Source organism: Thunnus thynnus, chromosome 10 (assembly GCF_963924715.1).
Source record: "Thunnus thynnus chromosome 10, fThuThy2.1, whole genome shotgun sequence".
In the NCBI taxonomy this organism is placed as follows: Eukaryota; Metazoa; Chordata; class Actinopteri; order Scombriformes; family Scombridae; genus Thunnus; species Thunnus thynnus.
The window spans coordinates 5,942,028-5,968,410 of NC_089526.1; the positions used below are offsets into that span (position 1 = coordinate 5,942,028).

Below are 26,383 nucleotides of genomic sequence, written 5' to 3' on the forward strand. Positions count from 1 at the left end.
TAAACCTTCATTAAACATTAGTAAAGCGATTTGAATATGATTGACAGCATCACAGATTTCCTATAATACATTGTATAATGTCCTACAGTATTTTATGTATCTGTCACTGGCAGGAAGCTTTCAACAGGAGTCAAACTGCTTCTCATTTACAGCATAAACTAAACACTGAGGTTTCAGCTGCAGTTTTCAACCAACAGCAGAACTTTACAATTATGGTTCACTTGCAAAATGTCGCTGAAAATACATGAAAAGACAAGCACAAATGATTGGAGGGGGGCCCTTTTTTGCCGCTTGCCCAGGAGCCTGTTGTCTTATAATGCATCCATGTGAAATCTGAGACAATAAAGGTTTTGGCTTCTTGGAGGCCATGTTTTTATGACTATATATACAGCAGTTGATATACTGTATTGTGCATAGTTTCACACACACACATTTTCCTTTAATTACAACATATTTGCTATTTCTGGAAGCTTCTGGACCTTTACTAGCAGTAAAAAAAAGTTCTAGAGGATTGAACAGTTTTTTTTTTCTTGGAATGTTTTATCTTGACTTTAATTTATTTTAATGTGTTTTATTTACTTGTGTTTGTGTTTCATTATTTTCTCTTATTAATTGTTATTTTGTTGCCTTAAGTGAGGTATTGTGTAACATGCAAAAACATAAAGACTGTTGCTGTTATTATAATTTTATGTTATGAAGCATTTCAAGCGATCAGAATGTCACAATATCATTGGCCGAGTGTTGGAAACAATATTAAAATAATAAAATGGGACAGGAAATAAGAAAATATTACAACTAGCGTGGCATTTATGAAAATTATCAAAGAGTGCAAAGATGAAAACAACTGATCAAACTCCTGTACATGAAGTTCAATCAGCCACTTTAACATTTGTGTAGAAATGCTGCCACCTGCAGGTCAGCAGAACTACAGAATAAATGACAAAGTGAAACACAACAGACAAACCGCAGCAAGATTTTTATTCAAAAAAAGCAATATATTCAGGAATTATAGATGCATATACTTACATTTGTAAATAGATAATGTTCAAATACACAAAGTGGGAAAACAATGTGCTTCTGTATCTGCAACGTCTTTATGCACATCATGTGCATACATGAAAATGTCACCAGAGATGTGGTTTTCATGGTTTGTTAAGGACACACATCTCCCTCTCATTTCAGGGAGATTCCTGATTTTTTTTTTCTTTCTTTCTTTTTTTTTGTTGTGATCTGGGTCACATCCCTCATTTGAAAAGTCTCCAAAAAAAATGACTTTATCACTGCTTAAAATGGAAGACAGCTCCCTCCAGAGTCTCTTCGTCACGTCTCAATGAATTCGCAACCGATGAAAGAATTTTTTTTTTTTTTTTTAAATTCACTGCTGAAGCATTTACTCCATTAACACAGAATGATATTTCTTTTCTAAATGTCCATTTATTCTCCTAACCCTGCATCAGAGAGACAAACTGCATCTGCTCAAAGGTCCGTTTGTTGGCAGCTTGTAGGAGGTTTGAACTGGGCGGTCTGTGGTTAATGGGTATTTGACTGTATGGGGGTATCTGAAGGTGGTTTTCTGGGTATTCGGGGCAGCTAAGACGAAGGTGGGAATTGTGATACTTCTGTAGAGTTGTACCTGCTGGCAGGAGGAGGAGGAGGAGGAGGAGGAGGAGGAGGGGTATTTGAGAGGTAGGGGGTCTGCCTAGTTAGCCGGGTGGGGCCGTCCCTCCGGGATAAGCGAGGTGAAGAAGGTGCTGATGAAGGACCACGCGGTGGTAAGGAAGTTCGGCTCGGGCAGAGCAGCAGCAGCAGGAGCGGCAGCAGCCTGGGCCTGGTCCTCTGGGCCTCCTCCTCCTCCTCCTCCTCCTCCACCTCCTCCTCCTCCTTCCTCACCGCTGTCATCATCGTCCATCCCCTCGTCCATCAAACGTTCCTGAGACACAGATGGGCAGAGACAGGCGTGGTTAGAGAGTCACAGAAACAGTGAAGGAAGAAATATTCCTCTACTCAAGTAAAAGTGACACTAATTAATAATGCTTAATTAAAACAAGACAGGCCGATGTGTTCAAATTAGGAGCTTATTTTAAAGTTCCATGCAGCATGTATCTGATGTGTTGCAGCTGATTAAAGTCTCTATGCAGACCTTTTGTTTTTCTGGTCATTTGTCAACATTAAAAGTCCCCAACTCACCATTTCCTGTATATCCTGGTGCCGCTCCGCTTCTTCCTGAGGAGCCCCGGGCCTTTCTCCTCCTCTGAAGTTCTGCTGCTCCGGCCTGAAGGGAAACCAACCAGCCTGGTGCCTGAAAAAATAAAAAAAAGAAAAGATTATCGATGAACAGTTTTGTCTTTAAAATGTCAGAAAATAATGGGAAATTATAACTGACATTTTCAGAGTCAAAGGTGACGTCTTACAATGTCTTGTTTTGTCCAAAACATAAAGACAATCAGTTTATTATCATGAAACCAACAAATTTTGTGCATTTTATATAAAACATAAAATGTGACTGGATGTAACTTCAAGTAAAGGTGAGACAAACTGAAAACATTATACTTAATATGTCTGTAAAATAAGTTTTTTTCCAGTGTTGTGCAGCTCTGACTCACAGGTAGACGAGCAGCATGGCGCCAACAACCATGACAAAGCGGCTAAAAGAAGAGTAGAAGTAGACGATACTGAGCAGGACGCCGGCACGAGACACCGTGTACAGCCAGTCCAGCCAATCGCGGTTCAGCTCGTCCTCGTTCATCACCGCCCCGCCCTGCGCGTTCATCTGGATGTTGGGGTTGGCCGGCTGGTTCTCTGGTAAGGGGTTGGGAGCCGGGTTGGGCCCCAACGGGGGTTGTACCGCTTCGTTGGGCTGGGCGGGCTGGTGGGGCGAGGGAGAGGGGGCGGATGGAGGGGAGGTGCTGGGAGGCTGAGAGGCGGCGACTGCTGCTTGACTGAGAGGAGGATGTTAAAGAAGAGAAAGATCGATGGTTGTAGGTTTTCATTTCGACCACTTAAGCAAGTGATTTTTACTGAGAATAAGCAGCCTTGACCGTCTACAGACACATTTCTTTTACTTACTATTGCATGTAGTAGTGGCGTGCATACATCTGCTGCCACCACAGCATCTGCATGGGCATGTACATGGGGTGGGGGGGCATGTTGGCAGGGAGGCCACCTTGTAGAGGGACCTGGGCTCCATCTGGCCTGTGGAAGAAATGTCACATTTACAACAATATAAAACAGATTGGTGACAAAAACATATTCTGTCTGGCGGTTTTTCATTTCCACTCTCGATTATCAGTATTGGAAAAAAAAAAAATCTGTATTTCTCTTTGAAATATTTATTTTAAAATCTGGCTGCTTTGACTTGTTGCTTGTGATGTGATGATCATAAACCTCAAACTTATTTCACGGTTCTGCTTTCAGTCTAAAGCAACACAAACGTCAGCCTCCAGAACGACCACAGTGTTGAATCAGCAACTTTCTCACAGTCTCAATAAAAACATGATCAGCTTCTTAAAAGGTCAGGACTGTTGTAGAGCTGCAACAATTACTTGATCAGAAAATTAACTGGCAACTATTCTGATAATCGATTAATCATTTTATCATTTTTTTAAGGCAGCAAAATGTGCTGTTTTAAACATCTTAAATGTGATGATGTAATGCTTATCTCTGTCATATGTGATCCTTAATTGAATATCTTTGGGTTTTAGATCATTTTTTGTTATTTTCTGATGTATGCTCCTGTTTCTGACTTAGAAAATGTATATTTTTATTTAGTATTTGCATGATTATATAGTTGTTAACCCTTGTACATCTCACATCATTGAGTTCTGTATTTATTTTACTACTGACTCTCAGCCTTTGTGATTTCTTCTGTGTGATGCTGCACTGACACATGAATCTAACTCAGGATAAAGTGTCTGTCTGTGTTACAAATGAGATGGTCTGTGCAAAAGACTTATTAAAAATATATTGTCACTATATTGACAAAACTATAAATTAAAAATGTTTTTTATAGTCAAATCACATCATATTTACAGTGACAACATACTAACATTATCTAAATTATAACCTGGGCCTTGTGTTTAGGCTTAACAAAAAAAACCAAACAATCCTGGTTTAGTTACATGTAAGGCACCACCTCATCAATGAAAACCAGACATTGTCTTACCACTGAGGGACTCCGGGGGGGTTCTGTGGGTTGTACTGGGGGAAACCACCGCGATATCTCAACCCATCATAACTTCCTGGGACAGAAGAGGAGGAGGAAGCTGGCTGACTGTCCTGATTTGGTGTAGTGCCAGGGGACGTCGAGCCCGCACTGTCTGAACTCTGTGACGAGACATGAACACCGAATCAGAAGTTGAGCTGAGTACATTGCATCGCTGCATTTCTAAATAATCAATACGCGGAAAACAGAGCGTTTCCTAAAAGTGTGCTCAGACTGAATACATACAAAACCACCGGGGATACATGAGCGCATGCGAACAAACGTGGATTTGGTGTTGAAAATGTTTCAATCTGTATGACTCCACTTCATGAACATACAGAGACGGGAGGGGGGAGGACGTGTTTTTAATAGTTTCTGGACAACAGCGGAGGTCTGCAGACAATACTTGTAAGTAAATCAATTCATCGTTGGTTTGGCTCTGCACATGAGATTTGTTGACAATAAGAAAAATATTGAAAATTGCCAAACATATCATTTAACAGCAACAACTTTCATTTCAATGTCCAAAATGTCGAGCGGTGTCACAACTTTTTAATCACAGGTCATCCTTGTGGGCTTAAAACTGAATGTGTGTGATGCTCTACATGCTAAACCACAATAAAAACAAACCATATCAAGCACATAACCTGACTTTTGTTTTTACTCATCTTCGTGGTTTAGATGAAATAAAACAGTTAGAAGTCATCGCGGTTCACCGGTTCTCATAAATGTTCCACTAAGCCTAACAATTTGCCGTTTTCGGTGTGTGTGTGTGTGTGTGTTTGCAGCTGTTTGTGAGCTGTTACACACAGACTGTGTGAGGCCTATAGGAGCGGGTCATGAGATCAGTGTGTCGGGTCTACTCACGCTGGAGTCAGAAGCAGCAGAGTTGGCCATGGAAGGGCTCCGGGGCATGGGCGAGCCTGGGGGACTGTGAGAGGTACACACTAGATGCATCATGTGGTATTCATCCTGCTGCGGGTTCGACAAGGGGGCAGGACACGAGACGGCGATGTGGGAGGAAGAGAGAGAAGAAGAGGAGGAGGAGGAGGAGGAGGAGGAAGAAAAGACAGTAACAGAGGAGAGAGAGAGACAAAGCAAGAAACAGAGAGAGAGAGAGAAAGAGAGAGAGAGAGAGAGAGAGAGAATAAGAGAGAGAGAGAGAGAGAGGGGATTAGCGTGGAAATGGCCAGAACCCTGACACACAATACTCACCCTGTGTTCGAAAAACACATCAGATCAGCTATTGTTTCCCAGGCAGCCTGTTTCAGTTCCCCCCACAGCCAACACACACACACACACACACACACACACACACACACATATACACAAACTATGTGTGCTCAAACACAATTGAGCTTTTAAAAAATTGTGAACAGAGGACGACAGACAACCAGCTACCTGCTGGACCGATCCTTGTCACAGTCCGGTTCTGGCTGCAGACGTCTTTAAATGTCTTTATGAGCTGTTTAAATAATACAATCAGACTCCAGTTGTTTGATGTGTGTGTGGTTATTTGACCACACTAATCCAATATTTGTTCAGTTGACTTCTATTTAACTACAAGCTCATGAGCATCTGATAACTTACTGTTGTGTCTTGATTACTCCTATTTTGTTAAAACATGTACAACATACTGACAACATACTTGTCTGATTGCTCATTGTGTGAGGATTTAATTTACTATATAGTAAAATGTATTTAACCTCTAAATGACTTCTTCTGTAAAGTTAAGTTATATGTAATAAGTTCTGATCTTTTCTGACAAATGTTACACAACTGCAACAATATTTTTAAGCACTTGGATGTGCCTGACACGACAATAAGGAAGAACAAGGCTCCTTAATTAAAACGTGCCATTAGATCCATTATATGCTGATAACTTAGTTAATGATTAATGTTTACTGAATGCATTCAGCACAAAGTTTAACTCAGAGCTGTTTGAACAGTATGTGATAAATTGAGTGCACAATATATTTTAGTTGTTTGAGTTAAGAGTCTTTAAGTTTTTAAGCTAAATGAATGATAACTGGAGCATAAACAGCTGAAATAAATCTAAAAGGAACATGTAGCAGCTGAATTTTATCATCCAAGTGTTATCAAATTATGGGGAAACTCCAGATGAATTAATGAACAGACAACATCATTCATACATGCAACTTTCCACAGGTAGTTGATACAGAAAGGAGAGCTGCAAACAGCACTGAGCATCAGGAACTGACTGCAAAACAGTCATCAATTCACAAACTAACTGTATAAAAAACTGAATACAAACATTTAAAAAGCTTTTTTGGATGGGGACAAATCCATTTGGGTGGGCTGCCAAACCAAATTCTATCCATGTGAAATACTTCACACACACACACACAAACAAACACACACACACACACATATAACAAACAGCCCCTCAGTCAGTCTTTACCTTTCTAAGCACATCTCTGAGCTGCAGGTGGTCTTGAAGGAGCCTTCCTGAGTACACCAGCCGCTGGTCTTTGGACAGCTATGACACAAACACAAACATATGGTGAGACAAAGTTGTTACCAGCGTAGAGACATCCAGGTCTCACCCACCTACTCTAACAGTCTTTACAGTGTCACTAGATAAGAGTGTCTTTGTTTCATAGATAATATCCAATAAAAAATACTGTCTTTATGTGTAACATTTCAAATATGAACTGAAATCCTGCAGCTCTTCCTCAGACATAAACCGCAACACCGGATGGAAGTGATACATGCGAAAGGCCTCGGAGCTAAAATTAACCCCAAACATAAATGTTTCAAGTGTTTCCAAGGTCAGGAATGAACTTTTAACCTCAACTTTTAAACTTACCTTGACTAAAACTCCTCTTATACATGTGCTCAGAAGACAAAAAATGGAAACTTTACAATTATATTGTAAGGGGCAGACTCCACTTCCTGATAAAGATTATGATCAAAAGTTCCAGGACAGCTAAACAAAACGGACCTGCTGTCTCCGAGGCCGAGAGATCTACAAATACCGTATGTTTTCAGTAAACACTGTCAGGACCAGCTGACTGTAATCCTGCACACTGACGCAGAGCAGAAACATCAGCCTCTAAAATAAACAAATATTTTCTAGCTTATGTTTCTGTTTCCAGCGGTGAGAAGGGTAGAAACATGTTATTGTTGGGTGTAATATGATAGCTCGAGATGTCAAATCCTTAATGTGTGTAAAGCCATTAGGCACCTTTGGATTAGATTAGACTGCCAGGCTGGATTACATTTTACAGTTTACTAAAAGCATACACAGAGGAGGCCCTTCATGTCGTATTTATCAGAGACACAATGATGAAAGACTGACAACAAAATCATAAAAATAACAGAAAATGACCTCATTTTCCATAACTGTACAAATAAATGTCTTATTTACATTTGCTTTTCTTTAAGATTATATTTTTGTGCATTAAGTTTACTCCCAAATGGTAAAGGTGAAATTTCAGTCCACAAACATCTCAAAGAGGAAAAGCACCCTCATTTTAGCAGGTTTTGATTGTTGCTATGGTTACACAGCATTGCTCTGTGGTTTTTTATCTGTGGCCTGATTTTTTTTTTTTTATCATGTCAAACTAACACAGATAAACTGGAAGAGGAGGTGGTTTTCAGTCAACCGGTTCATCGACATCACTCAGAAAATCGACTCTGACTCGCAACTTAAGTCACAATTTAATAAGCGTAAAAAGGGAAAATACTGAAAATCTCTGATTGTTTTTTTTTGTACTTCTGAAGTGCCCAAGTGATATATGAGATGAAGTAACAAAGTGTTCCCAAGTTAACTGATGATCATTTGACCTACTGTAAGAAATGCAGCAGTTCTTTTGTTAAATACTAACTGGCAGAAGGGATCATGTTTCAGCTGAGGTGTGAGTAACAAACACAAGACAGCGGCAGCGTGTAAGTCAGATGACTGTTTGAACGTATGCATATGTGGGTTATTCTGCAGGAATCCTGTGAGAAGTTTCGATACTTCTTTTGCTTTAATTACAATAGAAATATGTTGTAACTGACATTAATTAAAGCTGATGACAGAAGGTTGAAACTTTTTACAGTGGACGAGGGTTTATTGCTTAACAGATAGATTTTAACTGGAGTGTCATTTTTTGTTTGTATTCTTACTTGTATTCATCATCTTAAATGATGAATATGTGGATTCATTTGATAAATATTTGATTTAATATCATAGACAATCATTAATTGTATTTGTTTACTAATAAAGCTATGAATAAATATCTGTCTTTTGTAACAATCATCATAATCTTTTAGGAATGACTCCTGATCCATGAGTCCAGCGTCCCAGATTAGAGCTTTTTTAACACTTTTTACCTCAACGACACACAAAGCAGTCACACAACAGAAGGTAACAGACCATTAAAAGTGAGATCTACTTACCGGCTTGCTGGGGTACACGTTGGAGATGTGACTCTTCAGCCTCTCCACGGTCCAGTTGAGGAAGCAGTTAATGGTCTGGTCTTCATACTTCTGATTAGGGGCCTTAATGACCAGGGTTACAGGACTATCAACTGCCCCAGAGTCCATGGCTCATATTACTACCAGGGGTGGGCTCTGAAGAACCTGAGCTCAGGAGAGCTTAGTGTCACGACTCAGGACTCACCTGAGGAGTCTCCCTCAAATTCTCTCCATTCTGGACTCAGGAAAACACCTAAAACTGTCCGTGCTGCTGCTGCTGTGATGCTGCTGGTGAGAGGATGTGGTTCCCCCTCTACAACATGTGTTTCATTTATCGGAGGAAGTTGCTGGTTTCCAACTCGATGGAAATTCTTCTGTGGTGACAGTTCTTGGGTTTCTGGTGAGAGTAAGAGGAAGAGTTTGAGTTTCTTTTGCAAGGAAGGAAGTGAGGTTTTCCATATAATGTAGAAGCTATAATAATCACATGTTAACATATCTGGTGGTAATATTTTGTCCATTTGTATCAATGGGGAAAGACTAATAAACACTACTCTGTATAGTGTAATTCAATCCAACAGCATCACTAATTAAAGCCACCATGAAGTTAAATCAACACCTCTCTAAAACTCATTATAGCCGGAGATGCAGGGTTGTTTTATTAGACTGTACTAGTTTTAGTTAGGGGAAGTGGTAACTGAAGCTGAATTTATAACTTCAGACTAGTAAATTCATCACGATTACAGGAACTTCAACAAAGAAAATCTGAGCCGATAGCAGACACCAGAGAAAGTTGTTTTCAGTGCATTTGTTCACCAACATGAACTGAAACCAACAGTAAGTAAACAATCAAGGCATTTAGTATATGTTGTACCCTGTTAGTAATCTGTACAGTTCTGAGGCTTAGTGGTAATAAACTCTCAAGACCGAACAACAAATCACTTCACCATTACCTATGCTGTGAGAGTACCTGTTATAAATGATCAGTGTTTGTATTTTGGCTGGTGTTGTGCTCCAACCCTTCATACATCAGTTTTGTACACTAAAGCAATTTCTGATTTGACAAAGACTAAGGAAAGTATTTTTATTAGTGTCAACAAGTCTCATGGAAAAACTAGTGCTGCGTTCCGAATTGCAAACCTTTTTTCTTGTACGTACTGCAGCTGCCCTCACAAAGTACGTACTGTTGAACGCAGTATGCACACAACTGGGATACACTGCTTCGTCTTTGCACCTTGAAATTTGACCCTCTTGCTCATACGGTAAATAGTATGGTAGTATGAGTATTGGAACGCACCCCAGAACCAACAGTGTGTCAGTCCGCCTCTCAATATTGTCCTACTTTCCTATATTGTCTGTGGCAGTCAGCTCCAAGCCCATTGGTTCTTACTGAAGACCTTAAATTTTTATAACAGAACTAATACCAGGATGCAAACTTTTTATTTCTCTGACATTTTCACATCATAAACGATGAATAGCAGCTTTAAAACACAAGTCATGTGGCTTTTATATTAGTTTAGCGTGGGGTGGCTGCTCTGCAGGTGCGCTTGTTTTGACCGTAACTGCAGTAACCAGGCGGAGATAAGCCTGCTGAATTTGCACCCAAAATGCTGTCAAAACCTTTATTTACAATTTCCACTGCAGCTTCCATAACTCTCGACCGGGAAAAAAAGGTGCATAGAGGCACGAGGGAGAGCGCACATTTAAAGACATCTGCAGAGCCAAACAGATGAAAGAGCAGGGGAGGTTAACAGATCGTTTGAATAGTTATAATTAGAATTAAAATAAGTTCTTTTTCATCTAAGATATGAGTGGAAAGTATTGCTCTTGCAATTGCATTTGCATTTGGAACCGTAGTTCAGCTGTGTGCTAGGTTTTGACCTTGTTTTTGCATAAGTTACTCAAAAAGTTATGTCAACGCTATGTGAATTTGAATTTGTGTAAATAATATGTTTATTGGGGACTATTTTCAGCGGCCAGTGTGATGAGTTCTGGGCTCACTATAAACTACAATGTGTGTTTAGCTGAATGAAGGAATACGTCATGTCACCTGTTGCAGAAGAATGGCTCATTGATGCGTTTTTAATGATTTTTGGTCAACAATGGAGCTCTTTGGCACAGAGAATTATGCTATAATATGAACAGGAGGAATGATTACAGCAAGAAAAACCTGTTTGAATGTTCATGCGGGCACCTGACTGTTGTTTTGAGACAGATTTGGAAAAACTGTGAACCAATCCCTTCAAAAACAGAAACTAACCGCTGCCTGGAATAAGTCGGTGGTCTTCAGTTTGAGTTTACACTTCCTGACACCTTCATTGTTACGTCATCTTTCCAGTAAACTGTCAAAAACAAGTAACTGTAAACCATCCGGAGGCGAGAAAAGGCTCAGCAAGGCTATGTCAGTCATGGGGCTGCATAGAAAACCAAGCTAATCACGTTGTTAACCAGTGAAATCCTTGTTTACACAAACTGCCAAATGAGGCAGGTCACTCCGGGTAGCTCTGCTTATATTTTGACCCTTGTCATAAAGCCAGTTAGCTTGTTGGCTAACGTTAGCTTCGCGGTTGTCTGCTAGAAACTTGGTTAAACTGGCAGACAGCGCGTTAAACAGTCTACCTGTGTGAACTAGAAACCACATTATAGCTTCGGGGAGGTTTTTGTACCTTTTTACTCTTCTAGTGTCGTCGCCTCTTCGTCCCAGCTCGGTTCTTCTGCCTTGTTGTTGTAATGTCGGGTGTGAGAGCGGAAACGACGTCACCACCGTCTTCACAACAGCTGATCAGAGAGAGAGAGAGAGAAAGAAAGCAGCAGCAGCAGCAGCCAGGGAGCCACTATGGGAGCCACACATGGATGTATATCAATGGAGATACATCACAGTGATGGGAACATATGCCGGCTCTTTATAGTGAGCCAGATCCATTGACTCACCTCAGCAATAACAGCCGGTGTAACACCTGTTACACCGTATCTAGTGTAACAGGTGTTACGCCGTATTTGGTGACCCATCGGATTCTGTGACCTGCAGTGTTGGAAGAAGTACTGAGATCCTTTACTTAAGTAAAAGTATCTGATATATTGAATAATAGTACTTTAAGTGAATACTAATACTTCTATGGTAATACTTCTATACCTTCTTTTAATTAAGTATGATTTTAAATGTAGGATTTTTACTTGTAATGAAGTATTTTTACATTGTGGTATTGATAGGCTACTTTTGCTTAAGTGAACGTACTTCTTCCAACACTGTATGTCGCAAAATCTAATGGGTTACTAATAGTAATAGTAATAATCTTCATTTACTAGCACCGCTGGCATTTATAATTCAGCCAAATTTAACAATATTTTAACCTATGATTAGTATGTGTGCACATATATCTCTAAAATTATTCAATGTAATTATACTCAACCTTATAATTTCCAGAAATTTACATTATGTTTGGTATAAAAACCTTAAATAATAAACATCACACTATTACACACGTGTATTGAACGTTTTATTTATATTGAAACTATCCATAACAGTGTCAGGCCAGTGTTAAAAATGCTAAATGAAATGGGTTGAATCAAAGAGGAAACAACACAGGGTAACTCACTCTTTATTGTGTGATTGCTAAAAACACACACACACACACTTTGTTCTTCTTCCTAATGTAGACTATAAAATAATCTACTAACACACTGCATGCACAAACACACAAACTCCCTACTTGCCACCTTGTCTCATCCTCTCTTCAAATGAAGTTGTTTAGAAACACACTGTTAGACATACAGTACAAGTCATAGCAGCCATGTTAAAGAGGTGAACCAGTTTCTCCTGAAAAATTATCTTTTGCATTTAAGTGGTAGTAGTAGTCTAGTGGTTTGAGAAGATACCCCTTTTAAATCCCAAGGTTGTGATTTGATCCCTGTTCAGGGCAGTCTATCAAGTTTTTGCCAGTCCAAAGAGCTGCAGTATAGAAGAAAAACAACCTAAGCACTTTTCAAAACCTTTTATTCCTCCAGAAATGAATATTTTTCATTTTCCCATCTATGATTTATGAACTGGTCACCTTCCAGTCACACACTCGGCACTCTGGTTGTTAGAATTAGAGTTTTTGGTTCTGATTAAAGCTCCAGTTTGCGCAGAACCTCCTTGGTCAACTGTTTACTGTAGCGGTTGATCTTCCAGTGTCCAGGCATCCATCCCAGCAGAAAACGATGGAAGTCCGTCCAGGCGAAGGCAAACATCTCCCTCCACTCTTTCTCAAGGGCAGAAAAGTCCACATCTTTTTCCAGAGATATCTTCAGCTCTGAGAAATAATAGTCCAACAGGCCCGGTACCTTTTTTTCACACTCCCTCTCTTCCATGCAGCTTCCTAAAAAATACACAACATCTTTCATCCCACAGCCCCCGCCAACATACTGAAAGTCTACAGCTGCGACATCCTGTCCGTTCTGGGTAAAACAGAAGTTGGCTAACTTGGCGTCTCCGTGAACGATGGTCTTAAAGTGGCATTCGTTGAGTATCTTGTCAATGTCACTGGCTGCTGCTTTGAGCTTGGCGTCATCCATGGCCTCCAGCTCGTCCGGCCGGGTCTCCAGGTGCCAGTAGGTACCGACAGGCCACAGACCCTCTGGTGCCACACCCAGGAAGAGAGCATGAAAGTGGGCGAGCCAACTCAGACAAGCCCTTATCTCTCTGTCCTTCACGCTAGTCCTACAAATAAAAACAAATAACCTTATTTATCCAGCACAAAACAGTTCTTGTTCTTATAATCATCATAGTAGTATATAGGTTACAGTATACAGATAAGAAATATAGACGTTGTTTACTTTGACTGTAAGTCCTCCCTCCCAAAAGATATGATTTATTTAGTTAGTTAAATCCAAATCTACACCAACTGTCAAGGTTTTTATATTTAATTATCTCATAACAAAGATACGTTGAAATTAATTTATTTATTGAAATTATCACTAAAAAAGGTCAAGCATGTTTGAAACACATGGAAAAAGTGTCACATAAAGTCTCTGAAGTAGCATTTTATTTACTTACTGGATCTTTTTTGAAGAAAAATGCTAAGTAGTTCCCCTGTACTGTATTTATTTATTCATGTATTTGTTTTTTTTTATTTTATAGTGTTCAACCTGTGATGTCTGAGTTTTTGTATTTTAGTTTGTTAATAAAGCTTTAAAAAAAAAAAAAAAAAAAACAGCTGAAAAGTCTTGACATAGAGAGTTGCTGTGCATCACTATTCCTGTTGTTAGTGGTAATAACTTTACAGGCTGGTTTTATGACCGACAATAATCAACACACAAGAAGAAGTTGAAGTTTATGAGGTTCAAATGTTGGATTCAGTATGATTATTATTATTCATGTCCAAATACTACAGTTATGGCAGAACCTCCACAGATAGTTATGTCTTACTATCTAAAATGTATCCCTCTTGATGAGATTGATAAAAACTATCCCATATCTGACATTGTCAACATAATTATTAATTATCATGTAGTTTTATCAGCAATTCATTCTGTACTTAAAATGTAATAAGATATAAACTATTAATATATAATAATATCATGTTATGTCTCTTATGTACAGTGAGCTTTTGTGTGTAACTCAACTATAATAAACTATAATTCTGTATGATGGATTCTACTGTTCTGCTCTTTATGTGAAAATGAAAATAAAACCAACAAATCATCTGAGCTCAGTTGACCCTGTATTCACTCGATTAACCTGGTCCATCCTAGCGTGCACTATTAACTGGCAACAACTGGAAATACATTTCACAAGTAGGCACTTGACTATTCACAAATACTGTGACAGACCCATAGATTTATTTTGAGGATGCCTAAATCCACATCTGTATATAGCTATCACTTGTTTTTTTGTATTAATTAAACTGTAAATGAAAATTTTAAATCCAAATTCAAATTTGACAACAGAGATTGTCCAGATTACCCATGACAATATTTATACAAACTCTTCTGTGAAGCTACCTTCTCTGGTCATAACCGGCCAAATCCAGGTCTTCCAGCACAATCAGCATCTCGTCTCCATGGGAACTGGCAGCCAGACAGGCTGGGATCCGACAGCTCCGATTGGTGGAATAGTTCTTGTACCAGTGCGTCTCCACCTGATAGGATCTTACTTTTCGTCTGTGGGATCGATCTGTGTTCCAGCCGCCGGGATGCTCGGCCTCTTCCGGAAACTTGACATGTTTGACGACCACAGAGGGCCGGTCGCAGCCCTCCAGGTGCAGCCTGAGTATCTCCCCATAACCGCTCCACAGTGTCTGGATCTTAACACCGACACGCAGGGATGAAGCACCACACGCCTGCAGAACAAGATCCTGGTACTCCTGTTTCATCTCCAGTCAGTGCTGAAGCGAAGACAGACAGACGGACAGACCGTGTCAGGATTGTTGCTGGTGGTCACTATTATAGAGGGTGTCACTGAACTCACTCACAGCTGATCCATGTTGCTATACACGCTTTATTACTGCCTGTTTCTTTCTCACACACACATACAGAGGATGCTCCCATGTCACTTAAATTAAGCCGTTAAAACTCAGCGTAAACATTTTAAGTAATAAAAGTGTCTCAAATATGAAATAATTCTTAGAATAAATGTGTTAGTTTTACCCTCAGTTTCATGTCAGCTGCGTCTCACTCGGGTCCAAATGGTCTCAATGACCAGACAACAGGATGTATTTACTACTACAGCCTGCTGTGTGCTGTTTAAAGCTACAGGCGTGAAATAAAGTGAGCAAAACGAGCCTCACTGCCACCTGCTGGACTGGAGTGCACAAACAGACTCTTTGGATAGTCCCTCTGAATGTATTTGGTGAATATTTAGGCACATTATCATAAACACCTATATAATCTGAAATAAAACGTGTCTGATAATAAATGTGAAGATTAATCATTTTCTTTTTCTTTTCTTTTTTTGGTGTAACTCGACTGTCTGTACAGTAGATGAAGGTAAAGAGTGACAATGGCTCGGGTAGACAGACAGGTAAAACTGTTAAAGAAAGACTATTGTAGGAATTGTAGCTTTAGCTTTAATTCTAGCGGACCAAAGATCATTTGGCCAGTTAAAACAAACTTTATTATGATATTTAACATTTGGTGTCAAACTGTTTTCAGTCGTTGACTGTCTGCAGTCTGTGATCCCAGAGGACACTTACATCTCCCCTGGTGATTCTATGTCGGACCTGAACTATAAACTGGACTTCTGCCTTTGGTCTGATTTTCGGTGAGCAACACCTTTCTTTCTTTCTTTCTTTCTTTCTTTCTTTCTTTCTCTGTTTCAAATTTCTTTGCACAAGTGAGATAATAGAACAAGCGGACACTTTAGCGCACTGAATTGTATTGTACTTCTTAAGACAATGAAATCTTGAAATACCCCGAAAAATGGGGTTTTTCATGATACGACGTAAATAATTGCAAAAGAATTATACTTTATGCAAGGACCTTATTTGCGTTCCATACCTGTTTTGTGTATTTATCCTTCTAACACATTGGTTTTTAAAGTATCATTTAAAAATGTGACTCTTTCATCTCTTTATTGTGGCCTATAGATGAAGACTGACACCTGTCCATGAAGATGAAACCTCTCTTAAGACATACATGTTGTCCTGACATGTGGTCAATTGTGAAGCGTTTTTAATTCTGCAAGAACTTTCTACACTTTCTAGAATTTCTTGGAAGGGGTTATTTAAGCGAAAGAGCAGGGGGGATGCACATCCGTTGTGATTGTGCTAAATGTGGCGTTTTGACTAGGGGTGATTAATTTTACCATTTTTTATTCTGAACATATTTATTAGTGTATATTTGTCATATTATTTACAAAAATCTGCTCGAGTTGACGGAATAAAGTAATTTCGGCTGTAACCTAAGTCACCCCTACTAACAGTACGCAGTGGTACATTCCAAATGACAGCTCGACCTGAGCTAGCCTTCATGCCCGAGCATCAGCAGTCAGTCACATCCACGGAAAACGTGTTTTAACCAGGAGCCACGCGTTTTATTTGTGCCGTTATAGTCCGCTTATAAAACTATTAATCAGCAACATGTCGGCTCCTAAGAAGGGAGATTTGTCTTCAAGTGAAAAGGAATTGTTTGAGGTTATCACTGCAGGTAAGCCTCTTCTGCTAACGCTAATCCATGAAGAACCGAGGTTAGCTCCTGTTAGCTTATATGATTTAATTACGACATAAATAATACAGACAGTAAAGTCAGCATGACACTTGTGGTGCTCGGTAATTCTCTTGTTAGATCACACCAATTAACTGAGATATTAGATTGCTAACAAAGCTTAGTAACAATTAACGTAGGCTAACAGCTAATCATGTGCACAAGAAGCTCTATTCTGCTGCTGCCTTAAAGGAGAGATTCACAATTTTTAAAGTCTGTCTTAAAACAGACAACAGGTCAGGTGTCCATACGAACACTGAACGAGGGTTTCCTCACTGTAATCGTTCCTCCTGTTCTTATTGGCTGTTAAAAGATTGCCTTAAGTAAATAAATACAATTTTAGTCATGTAGCACTTTTCAAAACCTGGGTTATAAAGTGCTTTACAAAAAGATAAACTGTTAAAAGAAGAAAATATGAATTAAAGAAACATAAAACAGAATACATAGCACAATAAAAACAAAAAACAGTTCATCATAAATCAAAATAGTGTACATGATAACTCAAGCACACTTTAAAAAAATAGGTCTTCAGCTGTGACTTAAAACACCAAAAAGAGTTTGCTGACCTGACTCCCAGACTGGTCCACAGCCTGGGACCCAGGACAGCAAATCCACAGTCCCCTCATGTGTTCAGTCTTGAACAAGGTACAACCAGCAGGCCTTGCTCAGGGGACCTGAGGGGCCAAGCAGAAGTATAAGGCAGTAGTAGTTCACTAATATACTCTATACTCTGGAGTAAGATCAGTTAAAGCCTTATAGATGAGGAGGAGGATCTTGAATCCTAAATTTAATCAGAACCGGGTGATGTGAGAGTGCTATGAGGTCTTAGTGAGTGATCTTGCTGCAGAGTTTTGGACTAACTGTAACCGAGTAACAGCATCTTGGCTGTGGCAGGAATAAAAAGCATTATAGTAGTCTAGGTAAAAGCATGTATAACCACGTCCAACTGCTGGAAATATAACATGAAATGTATTTTTGTAATAATCCTCATGTGAAATTAGCAGGACTGAAGAACTGCCTTGATGTGTTTATCAAATTTCAGCTGGTAGTTGAAAATGATGTCTAGGTTTTAAGAAAAACATTTTTAAGTGATGGGGGGCCAAAATCCACAGTGAGTCCACAAAGTCATTTTTGTGCAAGAAAAAGTATTTAAAAGTTTTTCTGGAGCTTATATGAGGCTTCAGCAGTCTGAGTTAGTCATAACAAGTGGACATCTGCCACATTTTAACATCAAATTCCCTTTGTGTTTCCTCAGACAGTGTTTCCCTGTTGAGCTGTGTAGTTCATGTGGAAGTGTTTGCATTGTAGATTCATAAGAGTATGAACTATGTAACAATTAAATTATAATAGGTAAATTCATTACAAAAGTGTAATCTGCATGCTCAAAAAAGAGGTGGGTTTACTCAGAACTGCTTTAACTGCCGGTGTCGTCTTTATACAGCAGTAACATTGAATTTTGTGCTTGTAGGAAACGTTCAAGAAGCCTCAAGACTGCTGGGCTGTAAGGATGTTCGGGTCAACTGTTTGGATGAGGTAACAAAGCATGTTTGACTGTGACCAGTTTTATAGAGTTTGTCTTTTTTTCCATTGTGAAAAACATAAGCTTACTTAAACACAATCATCAGTGCAGAAATGTCAAAAATAAAAAAATTACAAATACATCAGAGCCACAAATGGATGCTTGTCCTACAAAGTATTGCCGGCAGCATTTCAGGACTAGAGTTAAATTTTGCAGAAGACAAAACACATGGTAAGATCTTTTGACAGAGGTCTTCCTTTGTTCGCTGACATATGTGTGAGACAAGAGGACTCTCACTGAAGGGCTTTAGAGGAGGTCCTTCATGTCTTTCTCTTCCTTTCTTTCTTCAAGTCTGTTATGTCCGCCTGTCAAAATCAGATGTTTGAAAACGGATGATGTGTTAGGGTTGAAGTAATGAATGCTGTGTGTGACTTCTCGGTACTTCAGTAGCTTCAGGACATTCTGCTCTTTCCCTCTTTGAGGAGGAAAAAAAAATACCGTTAAATTATGAGGCAAACATTGTCTTCGCTCACTGGCAAACATACTGCACCAGACATTCCTAGTAGAAGACACCGTGTATGTTATAAATGATATAAATGTGGTTTCTCTTTACGTACATGTAGCTCAATATGAGTCAGTGACTTGAAAGCTGCCTCGATAAATTTATAAGCTGTTATATGTAGAAAAACTGCCCAGAAAAATGCAGCTTAGAGTTCAGCTGACGTTCATAAAACAAGTTCTCCTATTTGTGACTGATCATCAGTACAGTGACTGAAGAACACATGAAAAACCTTCAAGCATAATTGTCTTTATCAGGCCAACTGAATCAGAGCTGCGACACCGACTGCTTGGCTAAATGATTCATTGTTTTGAGTCCAAATTCTCAGATTGCAGCTTCTCAAATGTGAATATTCTCTGGTTTGTTTAGTCTTCTATGACAGTAAACTGAACATCTTCGGGTTGTGAACTGTTGGTTGGGACAAAATAAGACATTTGAAGTTGTCATCTTTGCCTTTGGAAAACAGTCATCAACATTTTTCACCATTTTTATAGACCAAACGACTAAATGGATGAAAATAATCGTTAATTGCAGCCTTAGACTTGAATATTTTAGCTTAACAAACAGTAAGAGTCAAAAGTTTGGACACACTTTCTCATTCAAATAAATGGGAAATTAAGTTTTGACTGGGATTGTATAATATAATAACAGATATATCATTAGAAAAACACAGAAATAGATCATGAAAAATACAAAATACACAAAAACAGTTTAAAGTCTTTATTGAAACCATTAGGAGCACCATTATTCTCTTATTCTATGTTGAAAAGTATTTTTGTTTGTTGTCGACTTTTATGAAAATGCTCAGTTATTAAACCTTACTAATGTTTTGTGTAGTACCTCATTTTTCCCCAGTTTTTCTTCAGGTAGAAGTCATATCTTTTGTCTCTCCCACAGTACGGGATGACCCCTCTCATGCACGCTGCTTATAAAGGAAAAGCAGACATGTGCAAGCTGCTGCTGCAACACGGGGCGGACGTGAACTGCAACGAACACGAGCACGGATACACAGCGCTGATGTTCGCAGGCCTGTCAGGTACGCTGTCTGTCGGTTTGAGACGTCAGTGTCGTCCATCACAGCAGCAGAACTGAAATCCCATCTGTGTGTGTTTTTCTTTTTTTTTTAATGGAAAAAATTCTTCCATGTTTGTGTTCTGACTCCTCTTCCTCTGTGCCTGCAGGGAAGACTGACATCACGTGGATGATGTTGGACGCCGGGGCGGAAACAGACGTGGTCAACTCTGTCGGAAGGACGGCCGCGCAAATGGCTGCATTCGTCGGTACGTGGTTTTGGCCGACGGTACGGGTCGAGAGTACAACATTCCTGACACGCGAGAGTTCTACATATTCGAGTTGACTGCAGATGTGCGAGGGTGTGCGAAACTCGCGTACTTGGCCGGCATGTTTTGTTTTTTTTGTTGTTTTTTCTTTTTGACATCTCGGTGAACCGAACACTTAAAATGCAAGGCGAGGAAGAAAATATTCTCACCTCCTCTGACAAATTGCGTGACTTTTTCAGATCAGAGCTCAGACTCTGGCGCTCCTTCGTGGAACAGGGCAAGCTTGAGATGATTCCCTCGTGTCAGTGAACATTATTCAAACGGCATTCACACTTGCTGACCTTATCTCTTAACATCTGAAAATTCTTGAGGAGAGATTTAGCCGTTATTTTCCATTGGAGTCTTTTGTGCAGTTTGACTGGGTCCATGACCCTTTGAGTTCATGTGTACTGGAAAGCTTAAAAAGACTGCTGGCACTGGAGCAACTGGCAGAGATCAATCATTTCAAGTAGCAGCTTTCGCCAGTATTGGACTGCTGCTTGTGCTACATTAACTGACTGACCAAATCAAACACATTCGGAGTTGTTTGTCTCCAACTAGTCTGTACGTGGTGGAAGGGCCAAGATTTCTGGGCTTGAATTTGACATAAGTTGTTATTCTACTTGTGCAGTTTTATAGTAAACATAAACACGTGAGAACTATTACATTCATCTCGGGAAAAACAACAAACTGTCTCCTCTTTTTTCCCTCCTCAGGGCAACACGACTGTGTCACCGTGATCAACAACTTCTTCTCCCGCGCCAGGCTGGACTACTACACCAAACCCCAGGGTCTGGAGAAGGAACCCAAGCTGCCGCCAAAACTGGCCGGACCCCTCCACAAGGTCATCATGAGCACCAACCTGAACCCTGTCAAGGTAGGACGCCACTGGACAGAAGCTGTTATGTAGTTTTTTTTTTCTTTTCTTTTAATTTAAACAGACTAAATGCATATCTTTGTGCTTTTACTCCCACTTCCTCTCTCCCTGGAAAATGATTAATAGAGGAGAGATACTCATGATGTGTTTAGTGGGTCTTAACAACTATAGGACTAAGCAGACTGACTCTAAATCTAAACACACCAGCAGCTGATATTTGCTGATTTTCTCTTTCATCGAGTCATTAGAAATCTAATGAGCTGCTGCAGTGATTGGTTTGATCAGGAACCTGCATGTTCTCAGGTCTTTACAGTCTGGCTTACAGCATGTAGGGCAGCACCAACAATACAATCTATTTCACTTTAATGAGTGTAGATTTGTTTTTGGTGAAGCATCGCCTCCTGTTTTAGCAAAAATGATAATTGCAAATCTTTTAAGTGTTAAACTTTTGAAGTTCTGAAATTATCTTTAATTGTCCAGAAGTTTAAGAAAGGAGGCATTACGTTTTATTTTGAAATTGCAAGCTGAACAACATGATATGTATGTATATTTGTTGTGTTTTATATTTCCACTGCTTTATTTGTATATTAAATAGTTGAGGCTTCGCTCTACCTTCTGTGTTTCTGGTCTCTATTTAAATTTACAAGAAGTTTTTTTTTTTTTTTTTTTTCCTTTTTGATGATTAAGTTAAACCAAATTTATTTGCCTCTGCTTCTTTTTCCCCACAAAGTTTGTTTGTAAGACATCTTTTTTTGACATTTTATGTACAAAATTAGCATAAACATTTACAGATTGATGGTGAAAATACTTTTGTAGCGCTCTGTGCAGTAGATGATGCCAGAAAATGGTGATAATTTATTCCCAGCTCATGATGATGTCCTTAAATGTCTTTTTTTTAAAATCTGATGAACACTCCAAAATCCAAAGATATTCAATATATTATCATGTATGACACAGCTTCAAATCATCACGTTTGAAGAAAAGAAATGATTAAAACCATTATTTGGTTATTAAAATAGTTGTGTCTAATTTTCTGTCAGTCAACTAATCGATTCGACTTAATCGTCGCAGCTTTAGCACATAAACAGAAAGAACAGGATGGCAACACACTTTGACCACATGTGGAACAGAACAAGAAAACAAAGCGGGCAGATCTGTTCCTTGTTGACGAATCTCTCGTTTCCAGATGGTGATGCTGGTGAAGGAGAACCCCCTGCTGGCGGAGGCGGAGGCTCTGGATAAATGCCGCCGGGTGATGGAGCTCATCTGCGAGAAGTGCATCAAGCAGCAGGACATGAACGAGGTGCTGGCCATGAAGATGCACTACATCAGCTGCGTGCTGGGGAAATGCGCCTCCTTCCTCAAGGACCGCGAGGACAAACTGGACGGCCTTATCAAGAGGTCAGGCCGTATGTGATGTAGACTCTCCTCTCAGACGTGCTCCCCTTTTTATGTTAATCTGATGACAGTTTAACATGTTGCTCTCTCAGTAATGGTTTTGTTTCACTTTCAACAAGTTACGAGTCTGAACTGATTGTCGTCAGATTAGCGTAAAGGCTGCAGCAGCACAAGGTCATAAATTTAACATCTCCATCATCGTCTCTTATGCACATAATTAGTGTAAGAAACTCTTTGAGAGCCAATTTTAAGGCACAAACAAAAGTCTCCTTCCTTGATTTTTAACTGAAATTCACAGCTCTCTCTCTCAGGGTGCTAAATACGGCATGAGCTTTGTCTATTTCTGTTAATATCCTGTCATATATGAATGAAGCTGTAAGGAACATGAACATAAAAGTCATCAATATGTCAGTGACACGCTGAAAAGGCCTTATGTTAATATCAAATTAACTGTGAGAAGTAGGAGAGTGTAGCATTCTCACTATTCTCAGTTAGGGCTGTAACTAAGTATTATTTTCATTATCGGTTGATGTGACGATTATTTTTTGTAGACATGTGGACTGTTTTTTGTTGTTGCCACATTTTCAAAGCTTTCAAAGCTTAAAAAAGTCTGCAACTACTTCTTCTTCTTCTTCTTTTAAACTTTCCTAAACACGTTTGACTCACATGTTCTTATAAAGTCCCACTGAAGACGAAGCTGAAGTGGAATCTTATAGGATCAAAACATATCAAAGCGTCTGTAAAATATATTTTAACAAGACAAAAACACGCTTTCTGACATATTTCCACCTCGATCCGTCTCATCCAGTTTGCTGAAGGGTCGGGACAGCGACGGCTTCCCGGTGTACCAGGAGAAGTTTCTCAGAGAGTGCATCCGCAAGTTCCCCTACTGTGACGCTACTCTGCTGCAGCAGCTGGTCCGCAGCATCGCCCCCGTGGAGATTGTGAGTTTGACTGATGACTAGACTGAACAAAAAAAAAAATGTGTTTCTTCCAGACTTTGTGTTTTGTGACATGATGGAATATATATTCAGTAAATGAGCCTCGTCTTAATGTTGTTAGTGGTTTTTTGTGAGATGGCTGATAATTTCTCTCGTCCTTGTTTCTTTTTGAAATTCCCGCCGTCGCAGGGTAACGACCCCACAGCTCTGTCAGTGCTGACTCAGGCCATCACGGGTCAGGTCGGTTTCATGGACGCGGAGTTCTGCACCTCGTGTGGAGAGAAAGGAGCCGAGAAGAGATGCTCTATATGTAAAATGGTGAGCTTCGATGCTTCTATAATCGTTTATATGTTTGAATGAGTAAGCTTTGTTTTCATAACTTCTTCAAGGATTCTTAATCTCACCCCAGCTGCTGGTATTTCTTCTCTCTTGTGTTTGTGACCAGGTGATCTACTGTGACCAAGTCTGTCAGAAGATGCACTGGTTCACCCACAAGAAAGTTTGCAAGAAGCTCCAAGAGCAGAGAGAGAAGCAAGAGGCAGAAGCCGCCAAACTGAGGCTGCAGCAGAGCAAAGGTACTTCTGATTAAACACTAAAACAGGGTTTATACATCCAGTCAACATTGCAATGTGGCAGGTGTTCAGTTATGCAAGGCAGCTTATATTCCCGTTATCAGCGGCACCTCGTCCCGGTCTAACAGTTACTGTCACGGGGCTGATCCATGCCGTAATGTTAGCAGTATAGCTGTGAACGCAGCAGTGCAGTGTGTGTTCAATTTAGGCTATTTGTCAGTTAATAAACTCCTGAAGACCTGAGCCAAGTTCCCATGTCTTGCTTGCCACCTGCTGATTAAAGTGAAGGGAGTTAGCGAGCGAAGTTAGCCTCTTGTGACGGAGCATAAATGAGCTACACCTGGTGCACATTGAAACCTGACCAGGCTCACTTAAAGTGGACCTTGTTGAGTCTCTCCCGAGTTTTGCTTGACAAAATTGGATTTAAAGAACACAGTTTGTAGCGCACATATTCTGCAGGGTAACTGTCAAACAGCTCATTTGCATTTTCACCCATTTTCAAAAGTTGATCATTTTGCTCTCCCAACAATAGAGCAATGTGTGACAATGTGTAATGAAATACAACAACTTTTGGGTGCATGAGGATATAAAAAGCAGGCAAAAGGAATTTTAACCAACCAACCAAATTTTATTTTTTGGTGAAATGTGTCAAAGTCAAGCTGTTGTGATATATAGCACCTTTAAAAATCTATTGGAGTAATGTAAACCTGAACATCAAAGCTTCTTCATACACATCAACTTCTTGTTGAGGAAGTATCGTTCCTGAAACTGGCGTGAACAGAACAGGAAACATCATGAAACTGTCGATGGATGACTACCACCTCAGGTTGCTTGATTCAGACCTAACCGTACTGTCTTTGTGTTTCAGAGGAGAGTTCAGCAGCGCAGGAGGCCACGAACTCCATGGAGAAGCTCTCAGTGGAGACCAACAGCGAAGCCGCCCCGTCAGACACCGCAGCGGAAACCCCAAACCCCACCCCCATCCCAGCCGCTGACAACTGAAGAATGTCAGCAACCGCCTGTCCCAGAATACATCCATGCACCCACAAACAGAGAGCGAACTGGCAGTGAGACTGAAAGCCAGACAAGGACTGGTCCAGCAGGAGATAAGAACCCATATTTATTATTGACATGAGATTGCCGCCAAGGCAGAGGAGACACTACGAGGAAGGTTTGTGCCACAGCGGTCATCTTTTTTGTCATTTTTATATGTTAATTTTTCAGATGATATAATGTCATATGTGTGTGTGAAAATTATATAGGCTGGCGTGTTTGTGGTAGAGGTCACTGGGAGGAATTTTAAGTGAAGATGTGAAGAGCTAGATGTTCACATCAACCATGAAACTGTAATGTAATTCTGCCTTAAGAAACTGTAGCAAACCTGTGTGCGAAGGAAGTGACTGTGTAGCCAATCAGAGCAGTTCTTTGCAAAGAATATACTTGATTCGTTAACGGGGACGTTCTTTTGTACTGACTGAACCTCATTGTGGACGTTGAGTGGATAGAGGGGCTGCACAATATTGACCAAAAAATGTATATTTTAAATATTATATAACAAGACATGACTTTATTTGTATTTTTCACCATCTAAAAGGTAGTTTTAAAAACATGTGTGGATGGTGGAAGATGATGCTTATGCTCAGGTTTTTTCAAATTATAACAAACTGAAAGTTTTCTCCCGAAGTGCGACATCCGTTTTTGTTGATGAAGGATTCTACACAGCACAAAAAAAAACCTGCATCATCATTACTGATGTTCTTCAGTTTATTGTGCAACATGAACGGACAGAGAAGTCACACATAAGGCTTTGTTTGTCCTGAACGCTGATGGCTTCTACAGTGTCAAACAAATTTATCTTAATCATGTTAAATAAAGACCAGCTTCATCAAATCAATCTGGATGATATTTGTTGGACTTTTTCACAGTTTGAGTCATTTTCCCATGCCCTTTTTTTGAAAGTGTACATGTGCTTTTTGTGATTTTCTGTTATTTTTATACTGTTATATTGGATGTCTATGTTGGTTAAAGGTGCAAAACATGAGGTGAACACATGCAAACGGACGAAAGCCAGAGCTTCATCCAGCTCTGAATGCTTCATTTGCAATGTTACTTCTACTTCTTCCTCCCGTAAACTACGTCTATAAACTACAAGGGAGACGGTGCGACAGTGGATTGTGCTGCAGGAAGCTGTTTGTCGTCACCATCAGACCTGCAGCAAACAGTCACTACTGCAGCTACAATAACTAGGAAACTCATCTACTTACAATAGACAAGTGAAGATCTTAGCAAAAACTTAAATCATTCATAATTGGTTAATCCATCCATCAGTTTTCTGCTGCTTATCCAGGTCACATCAATGTCATCAGGAATTATCTTTATATACTGCTGGGAAGC

At 39.8% G+C, this 26,383-nt stretch overlaps 3 protein-coding genes across 6 annotated transcripts; 1 reads left to right on the forward strand and 2 right to left on the reverse strand.

Annotated features, from left to right (window-relative positions):
* Positions 1–961: 961 nt before the first annotated feature.
* Positions 962–11,458, reverse strand: herpud2 (HERPUD family member 2). Of its 4 annotated transcripts, none has more exons than XM_067600612.1 (9): positions 11,290–11,458; positions 8,609–9,023; positions 6,624–6,701; positions 5,069–5,173; positions 4,163–4,323; positions 3,067–3,192; positions 2,604–2,939; positions 2,188–2,299; positions 962–1,930 (listed from the first exon to the last, which is right to left on the reverse strand). In XM_067600612.1, the coding sequence occupies exons 2-9, from the start codon at positions 8,753–8,755 to the stop codon at positions 1,700–1,702; spliced, it is 1,296 nt and encodes a 431-aa protein (XP_067456713.1). In that variant the 5' UTR covers positions 8,756–9,023; positions 11,290–11,458; the 3' UTR covers positions 962–1,699. The 4 variants fall into 4 exon arrangements, with proteins under 4 accessions (XP_067456713.1, XP_067456712.1, XP_067456714.1 ...); XM_067600611.1 differs by having other exon boundaries at positions 5,069–5,176; positions 11,290–11,452; XM_067600613.1 differs by lacking the exons at positions 8,609–9,023; positions 11,290–11,458 and adding an exon at positions 7,032–7,163 and having other exon boundaries at positions 5,069–5,176.
* An 856-nt stretch (positions 11,459–12,314) lies between these two features.
* Positions 12,315–15,417, reverse strand: pkdc (protein kinase-like domain containing). The gene is made up of 3 exons (XM_067600616.1): positions 15,251–15,417; positions 14,606–14,988; positions 12,315–13,322 (listed from the first exon to the last, which is right to left on the reverse strand). The coding sequence occupies exons 2-3, from the start codon at positions 14,974–14,976 to the stop codon at positions 12,731–12,733; spliced, it is 963 nt and encodes a 320-aa protein (XP_067456717.1). The 5' UTR covers positions 14,977–14,988; positions 15,251–15,417; the 3' UTR covers positions 12,315–12,730.
* Positions 15,418–16,529: 1,112 nt separating this feature from the next.
* ankmy2a (ankyrin repeat and MYND domain containing 2a) lies at positions 16,530–25,883 on the forward strand. Its single transcript, XM_067600615.1, has 10 exons — positions 16,530–16,747; positions 18,273–18,337; positions 19,780–19,918; positions 20,064–20,162; positions 20,918–21,078; positions 22,265–22,479; positions 23,285–23,420; positions 23,607–23,735; positions 23,863–23,992; positions 24,858–25,883. Exons 1-10 carry the CDS (start codon positions 16,681–16,683, stop codon positions 24,989–24,991), a joined length of 1,275 nt encoding a protein of 424 aa, XP_067456716.1. The 5' UTR covers positions 16,530–16,680; the 3' UTR covers positions 24,992–25,883.
* Positions 25,884–26,383: the final 500 nt, after the last annotated feature.

Excerpts from the sequence above, each read along its gene's own strand:
- pkdc (XM_067600616.1), bottom strand. The coding sequence starts at position 14,976 with ATGAAACAGGAGTACCAGGATCTTGTTCTGCAGGCGTGTGGTGCTTCA. Across the intron at positions 13,323-14,605 it reads GCCGGTTATGACCAGAGAAG|GACTAGCGTGAAGGACAGAG; the intron begins GTAGCTTCACAG and ends TTTTATTTGTAG.
- herpud2 (XM_067600611.1), bottom strand. The coding sequence starts at position 8,755 with ATGGACTCTGGGGCAGTTGATAGTCCTGTAACCCTGGTCATTAAGGCC. Across the intron at positions 2,300-2,603 it reads GCCATGCTGCTCGTCTACCT|GCACCAGGCTGGTTGGTTTC; the intron begins GTGAGTCAGAGC and ends TTATTTTTTCAG. Across the intron at positions 1,931-2,187 it reads ACCAGGATATACAGGAAATG|GAACGTTTGATGGACGAGGG; the intron begins GTGAGTTGGGGA and ends TCTGTGTCTCAG.
- ankmy2a (XM_067600615.1), top strand. The coding sequence starts at position 16,681 with ATGTCGGCTCCTAAGAAGGGAGATTTGTCTTCAAGTGAAAAGGAATTG. Across the intron at positions 21,079-22,264 it reads CCAACCTGAACCCTGTCAAG|ATGGTGATGCTGGTGAAGGA; the intron begins GTAGGACGCCAC and ends TCTCGTTTCCAG. Across the intron at positions 23,736-23,862 it reads GATGCTCTATATGTAAAATG|GTGATCTACTGTGACCAAGT; the intron begins GTGAGCTTCGAT and ends GTTTGTGACCAG.